This window comes from Rhincodon typus, chromosome 9 (assembly GCF_021869965.1).
Source record: "Rhincodon typus isolate 14 chromosome 9, sRhiTyp1.1, whole genome shotgun sequence".
NCBI lineage: Eukaryota > Metazoa > Chordata > Chondrichthyes > Orectolobiformes > Rhincodontidae > Rhincodon > Rhincodon typus.
Genome location: NC_063340.1, coordinates 37068753 through 37076837, shown reverse-complemented (window position 1 = coordinate 37076837; position 8085 = coordinate 37068753). Strand labels below are relative to the sequence as shown.

The 8085-nt window shown below is 38.6% G+C and overlaps 1 protein-coding gene across 1 annotated transcript; it reads left to right on the top strand.

Moving 5' to 3' along the window:
• The first annotated feature begins 229 nt into the window (after positions 1-229).
• On the top strand, positions 230-7400 carry rbbp9 (retinoblastoma binding protein 9). The gene is made up of 5 exons (XM_048601059.1): positions 230-969; positions 1168-1210; positions 1307-1412; positions 2092-2177; positions 6998-7400. Exons 2-5 carry the CDS (start codon positions 1198-1200, stop codon positions 7219-7221), a joined length of 429 nt encoding a protein of 142 aa, XP_048457016.1. The 5' UTR covers positions 230-969; positions 1168-1197; the 3' UTR covers positions 7222-7400.
• The last annotated feature ends 685 nt before the right edge of the window (positions 7401-8085 follow it).

Genomic DNA, 8085 nt, shown 5'->3' with positions numbered 1-8085 from the left:
TTCAAATTCTACCATCTGCCATGGTGGGATTCGAACCCAATCCCCAGAACATTAGCTGGGTTTCTGGATTAATAGTCCAGTGATAATACCACTAGGCCATCGCCTATCTGACTCACTTTCAAGGAAATATGAACCTCCAATCCAACGTCTCTTTGTTCAACAACACTCCCTTACCATTAAGTGCATAAGTCCTGCCCTGATTTGCCTTTCCAAAATGCAACATCTCACATTTATCTAAATTAAACTCAAACTGCCACTCTTTGGCCTATTGGTCCATCTGATCAAGATCCCGTTGTCCTCTGAGGTAACCTTCGTTGTCCACTACACCGCTAATTTTGGTGTAATCCGCAAACCTAACCATATTAAATCACATCCAAATTAGTTATATAAATGGTGAAAAGCAGTGGACCCAGCACGATTCTTGTGGCGCACTGCTGGTCACATGCCTGCAGTCTGAAAAGCCACCCTCCTCCACCACCCTCTGCTTTCTTCCTTCGAGCCAGTTCCATATCCAAATGGCTAGCTCTCCCTGTGTTCCATGTAATCTAACCTTGCTAACAGTCTACCATGAAATTTGTCAAACGCCTTACTCATGTCCGCCACTCTGCCCTCATCAATTCTGATAAACTGTTAAAAGGGAATTAGGTGTGCACTTGAAAAGGAAAAGCAAGGCTGTAGGGAAAGAGAAAGGAAGTGGATCTAATTGGATAGTTCATTCAAAGAACTACTATTAGTAAGATTGGTCAAATGGCCTGCTTCTATTATTCTATTCCCATAAATTCTAATTCTTTGCTCTTCTCAGGATGAACTGTTGGGGGCCTACTGTTTTCTGGACTGTTTGAATTAGCATCACTACCTTTACCAAAAGTATTTTACCCCAACAACCACCTATGAAAGTAATGCATTTGAAAAATCTCACTGAAACACCAAAAGAAAGTGCATCTCCCCTCATTAACTTTAACCTTTAAGGTAAATTAAACAATGAGTTTTAATAGTTTACAGTCGTGTTTACCTATGTCTTTGTTATGCAATTATGATAAAATCATTTCATTCGTGATATCCATAACAGTTGTTTGCTATTCCATGATGCACACCAAAGAAACATGATTGTTTAATCAGATTGCAGTTCATACTTCTTCAGTTCACTTTTAAAAACATTTTTTGCAGATTCCAGATTTTCAGTGCTTGCTTCAAAACATGCCAGACCCTCGTAAGTGATTTTTGAAAGGTGACATTGCAGTTAATGATGAAATTATTTTTAATTGTGTAATATGGTCTGTTTATTTAATCCACAAGTGATTTTCAGTTACAGCTAGAAAAACAATATGGCTTCCTTTTATGCAAAAAATACTGCAGTGTGATGAACAGACTGTTATCATTGGGCACAGTTCTGGTGCTGCTGCAGCTATGAGGTATGAGTTTACAAAAGGACAATAAATGGGGTTTGACTTCACAAAACAGTGATAACTTTAATGGAGTCATTTTTCAAAAATTCAAAGGTTATTGTATCAATTTTTCACAGGGCAGAAAGTGGCAACCAAAAGCAATAGTCTATTGTCCTGTTATTGTTAAAGTCAAGAGATATTAATTTAGCAATATAGATGCTTTTAATTTTAGAGATGGTGGAACAGTACGCTTGAATTTGATATATATTTCTATTTTTAAGTTGAGTTACAATGTTTATATTCTGAACCTAAATTTACTGTATATATGAATGTGGTGGTCAAGTTCAAGCAGCTGTTAACATAATGTCTGGTGAAGTAAATAGCTTTTTAACTTAAGCTTTTATTCATCAGACCTAAATACCTTTTTGTTGCATGTTGTTTTATGCCTGCTCCTCTGAAGTACCTTGGAACAAAAGCTTTATAAATATAAATTGTTATCTTAAAGATAAGTGATAATAGCAAGTGCAATATGCATCCGACATAGCGGGATGTTTGAATTATAACATTCAATACTTGTGCATTGTAAGAATCCATCCCTTTTTTAAACATTACCCTAAATAGAAATCCCTATGTCTTTAAACTAATGAACTAAAGGAATATCTTAGGACACTTTGCTAATTATGTTTTACATATATATTTGTTTTAGATATGCTGAAACACACAGAGTATATGGTATTATATTGGTGTCTGCATATACATCTGATCTTGGAGATGCAAATGAACAAGAAAGTGGTAAGTACTTCCTTTCCTTCCCATTTTCATTCCATTCTCTGTTCCACATAACAATAAAGCTAATTAATATTAGCATGATTTTCCTTGAGGCGTCAAAAATAACGGCATATAGCTACCATATCCTGATATGCTGCCTTTCGCTAAATAACTGCCACAGCGTTTCCCTAAAACAATGATCAGTTTGCCTGAATAATTCTCACTGTGTTTTGAAGTATTCTTATGAAATGCTTAGAAACACATCTGAGAAATAAGATTGATTGCTATATCAGTGCAAAACCTTACTTGCTTTCAATGTGAAAATTTCATAATTATTGAAGTGTTCTGGCATACGCTGTCATGAACGTGTTTCTCTGATTCTTCTCGAAACAGGATGGAGGGAAGTGAGTTTGTCATAGCAAGGTGGTTGGCTCTTAATGCCCTCTGGGTAATTCTGGGCCAAGCCAGTGATGCCCACATCCGTGAATGAATATATAATAAAAAAGGCCTGCTACGACTTTACTACTGAGCTGGAATTAGAGGGTGGAGGCATTTGGAGGAGGACCTACTAGCAGCTGCCTCATGTCAAGGACACATGGAGAAGATGTTGGTCAACCTTACATGACTGGAGCATATAGTAGTCTAAATTTCTTCAGTGAGGGCATGACATTCAACTTCATTATGATGGTGGGCTCAGGACCCTTTAGTAACTTTCTGTAATCTGTCAGACTTTTCTTACAGATCCACTACTGCAGAATGGCTGAGGGTAATCCAACCATTCTTTGAGAAGTGCAGCCTCTCAGATGAAACAAGTGCAGAATGCAGCAGAGAGTAGAGGTTTTACAGGCTTAGGAAGAATAGCAGCTGGCACTCAGTCTCCAGTGGGAGAAGGATAGGTCATCATTTACCAAGCAGGCACAGAGTTCTGGAGCTGAACTGCATCTATAGATTTTGCACATTTGGAGCGAAAATAGGCCATTTGGCCCATTGAGCCTGCTCCATCATTTAATAAGATCACTGGGTAACATGAAGTTCAGGATTGTACAAGATTAGAAGAAAAGGCCTGTGAAGCTGTCAGAAATAGCAGCAATCTTGAAGATTGGAAGGTTTGTAGACTAAAACAAAGGCAGACCAAGAAACTCTTGAGGAAAGGGACAACAAATAGAGAATGCAAAAGGAAATGGACTGTAAAAGCTTTTATAGGTAATAGAAAAGAAATATGTGTTTAAAATAAATGTGAGCCCATTACTGGCAGAGGCAGAAGAATTTATAATGGGGAATAACGAAACAACAGAAATTACATTGTGCCTGTTTTCATTGAAGACTATGCAAGGAATCTCCCAGAAATAGAGATTCATGTGACTAGGGAGAATGAGAAATTGAATGAAATTTGTTTTAGTAAAAATATTGAATTTGAGAAATTAATGAAGATGCGAGTTGGTAAATCTCCAGGACCTGACGATCTGCTTCCTAAAGTATTGAAGGCGGTTGCTATAGAAATAGTCAATGCATTGGTGATTATTTTGTAACATTTCTATAGATTCTACAATGATTCTGCCAGTTAGTTGAAAATGTCGCCTCATTATTTAAGAAAGGAGCAGGAGTGAAGACAGAGAGCTACAGCAGCGTCAGACTTATTTCAGGGAAACTGCTAGAAGAATGGGGAATGGTGTTTGACAAAATTGGGGCTGTTTGAAGATGTTGTTAGTAAAATTGATAAAGGAGAGCCGATGGATGTGGCATACTTCCTGCTGTCTTGGGAAAGCAACCAACATAATCAAAACACCCCTCCCACCCTGGTTATATTCTCCCACTCTATTCTGTTGGGCAAAAGATATAAAAGTTTGAATACATGTTCAAACAGATTCAAGAATAGCTTCTTCCCCTCTGTTATCAGACTTTTGAACAGACCTCTCAAATGTTAATTTTGATCTCTCTCTTTGCACCTTCCCTGTGGTTGCAACACTGTATTCTGCATTCTGCACACTGTTCTGCTACCCTGATGCACTTTGTATGGCACGATCTGCCTGTATAACATGCAAACCAACACTTTTCACTGTGTCTCGGTACTACAATAAATCAAACAAGAAAACCAAAGAACGCTTTTAATAAAGTCCCCAAAGGAGACTGGTGAGAAAAATTTAAAGCACACGGTATGGGGAAATGTCCTGGCATGAATTAATGATTGGCTAACAGACAGAAAACTGAGAGTGGAAATAAATGGGTCATTTTCAAGTTGACTGCAAGTATTAGTTCTTGGATCCCAGATGTTCACAATATACATCAATGATTTGCATTTGGGGACCAATTATAATATTTTCAATGTGGGTGATACAAAGCTAAGCAGGAATGTATGTTGTGATCAATATGTAAAATCACTTTGGGGGATTTGGACAGGCTTATTAAATGGGCAAGAAAATGGAAACATAATGTGGAAAAAAATGTGAGGTTACCTACTCCAGTAGTATGAACAGATGTGCAGAGTATTTCTTAAATGTTAAGAGGTTGGGAAGTGTAAATGGACAAAAGGAATTTAGGTGTCCTTGTCGATAATTCACTGAAGGTTAACAGGCAGGTGCAGCAAGTTATTAGTAAGGCTAATAGATTGTCTCACTAAAATAAAACAAAAAACTACGGATGCTGAAGATCTGAAACAAAAACAGAAATTGCTGGCATAACTCAGCAGGTCTGGCAGCATCTGTGGGAAGAAAGCAGAGTTAACATTTCAACTCTGATGACTTTTCTTTAGACCTGCTGAGTTTCACCAGCAATTTCTGTTTTTGTTGAAGGACTGTCTCCCTTTAATGCAAGAGGATGTGAGTACAGGATTAGTGAAGTCTTATTTCAATTATATGGGAGCTTGGTTAGACTGCACATGGAGCATTTTGTGCAGTTTTGGTCTCCTTATCTCAAGAAAGATATTACTGTCCTGGCGGGAGTGCAACAAAGGTTCACCAGACTTGTTCCCGAGATGGTAGTACAGTACCATGAAAGGAGATTGGGCAAAAATGAGCCTATATTTATGAGAGTGTCAAAGAATGAGAGATTATCTCATTGTAAATTAAAAAAGGTTAAAGGGTTGATGCAGGTCAGAAGTCTCCCATGGCTGGGGAGTCTAGTACAAAGGGGCACAATTTAAAAACAAGGGGATGACACTTATGCCTGGGATAAGGATAATTTCTTTCATTCAAAAGGTTCTGAATCGTTGGAATTCTCTACCACAGAGTGCTCTGGAAGCTCAGTCTTTGAGAATTTTTAAGGTAGAGAATGAAAGTTATCTACTTACCAAATGGCATATACCAATGGGGATGAGTGTTTGTAAAAAACAGTGAAGTGTTTGAGCAGCAATGATTATACTGAGTGGCTTGGGGAAGCTCAATGGGCTGAATGACCTGCTCCTGTTCCTGTGTAGCCCAATGGTCTTTCAGCTTCCCCATGCTCAAGTTGAACCCCTCTTTATGTCTTTTTTATTATTACTCATTCAAGCAGTTTGAGTTTTATTGGCTGGGTAAACATTTATTGTCCATTCCTAATTGCCTTTGAGAAGGTGCTAGTGAACTGCCTTCTTAAGCTGCTGTAATACATGTGGTGAAGTTACACCTGGAATGCCGTTAAGGAGGGAATCACAGGAGTTTTTGACTCATTAACAGTGATGGAATAGCAACATTTATCCAACTCACATGGAGGTGAACTTGCAGGTGATGGTGTTCCCATGTATCTGCTGCCATGACCTTCTAACCAGAAGTAATCATGGTTTTGGAAGGAGCCTTTATGAATTTCTGCAGTGTATCTTGTAGATGTACACATTGCTGCAGCTGTTGCTAAGTACCACTGGAGGAAGGAATGTGGTGCCAAAAGCCAGCGGCTGTGCCCTGGGTGGTGTCAATCTTCTTGAAAGTTGCTGGAGCTGTATTCATCTAGACAAGTAGAGTCTATTCCATCACAGTCCTGACTTATGCTTTGCAGATGGTGAACAGACTTTGCGGAGTCAAGAAGTGAGTTACTCGCTGCAGGATTCCAACCCTCTGTTCTGCTCTTGTAACCACAATATTGATATGGCTAATCCAGTTGAATTTCTGGTCAATGATAGCCCTGTACAATGTTGGTAGTAGGGATTCAGTGATAGTTAATGACATTGAATGGTTAGATTTTCTCACTGGAGGCGATTAATATGCCCGCTTTATTTAGAACCCATGGTTTTACAAAGTTCCATGTCTTATCCTCTACACCCTTCCCTTGTAGGGACCAGAGTTACTGTGCGAGCCCTCACTCCAGGAGCTCTTAGTCCCCTTCTATTGCTTGTGATCCCACCCTTCTCTTTGGAATTTCCTACCATCATTGTGATCATTCCCTCAGCCAGCACAATGAATCCCAATTCCAGACTAGAGTTGCCCATTTTCCCCAGGACTCCATGGACTCCCACCACAGCACCCTGATGACCTGCCTTGGCATGCATATAGCACCTGGAAAATGGGCACATATGCTTAATGACAATAAAAGGACATTGTAAATTGAAAAGGATATTGTAATGGCAGAGATTTCCATCCATATGCCATTTACATTGTTGTGTCATGTTCAAGTGATCAGGGGCAGCCTGCTGAAAGGTCATACAGAAAGTTGATGGATAGTTGGGGCAAAGGTTGAGCAAGTGAAATGACCATATTCGCATCAGAAAATCAAAAGGTGGTTTCATTACAAAATGCAAAAAAACAATTTTTAACGACTTCTTTCATAGATTTTCTACTTTTCAACAAAATGCATGGAGCTTTCAGCTTTGATTTTCTATTAATGTAAGTATTGACATGTACAGAAATCAAATTTTAAATTTCTTTTTCTTTTCTCAGGATATTTCTGCAGTCCATGGCAATGGGAGAAGATCAAAAGTAATTGTAACCATATTGTTCAGTTTGGTTCAACTGATGACCCTTTCCTCCCATGGTCTGAACAGCAAGAAGTAGCAGATGGTCTTCATGCAGAATTGCATCAATTCACAAACCGAGGGCACTTTCAGGATGAAAAGTTTCCTGAATTAATATCTGTTGTTTGTAAGATGATGAAAGCACCTTAATAGTCAGAAGCCTTTTCATCCATGGATTGATTATAGATTGCTTTTATTTTTTCTTAAACGCATGTGTTAAAATTACGACGAAGCTCGTGGTTTTGCTGCAAAAAATACATGGCTTGGTGTTCAGAATAACTAATTACATTGTTGATAATGATAATAAAATACATTAATCTACAACATAATAATATGTGCTGCTCGTCCTATCACGTCAAATCAAATGAACAAGCCTTAACCTGTGCAAGAGAAAGTATTGCACTTGGGAAATTTGAAAGAAAAGCAGGGAATGCTCAGCAAGTCTGGCAATATCTGTGGCAGGAGAATCAGATTATTCTTTCAGCTTGATAACCCGTTGTTAAAACCAGGGAGTGCTAAGAGGTGTAACTTTAGTTCAACCAGCCAGGGAAAGTCAGGAGGCGAGGGAAGGAGGTGGAAGGCACAAGAGTTTAGATGACAAAGGGAGTAATAGTGAAAGTGAAAAAAGATGGTAATTTACAAATTATATGTCTTGGGATGCCAAAAATGTTAATAGCAGAATCACCACCAACAACGGCAGCCAAGACAAGAGTTAAGATCTAAACTTGTTGAACACAATGTTGAGTCCAGTGGGTTAAGATTTCAGTTGAAACATGGAGATGTTCCTCATACTTTAAACTTAATTGGACCAATGTAGGAGACTTGAAGTTGTGTCGTCCTTAGTCCAATGTACTGCAGATTATAAAATTTTTAACTAACAAACTAGACTAAATTTAGTTTTTCCTACTGCAGTATTAAACTTGGTTTGGCAGTAAATTTGGCTAATTTTCCACACACCCCCCCGCCCCCCCCCAGTTGTATTCTTTTTGTGAACTTACTCCAGTTTTGTCACAT

Excerpts from the sequence above, each read along its gene's own strand:
- rbbp9 (XM_048601059.1), top strand. Across the intron at positions 1,413-2,091 it reads GGTGCTGCTGCAGCTATGAG|ATATGCTGAAACACACAGAG; the intron begins GTATGAGTTTAC and ends TATTTGTTTTAG. Across the intron at positions 2,178-6,997 it reads TGCAAATGAACAAGAAAGTG|GATATTTCTGCAGTCCATGG; the intron begins GTAAGTACTTCC and ends TTCTTTTCTCAG.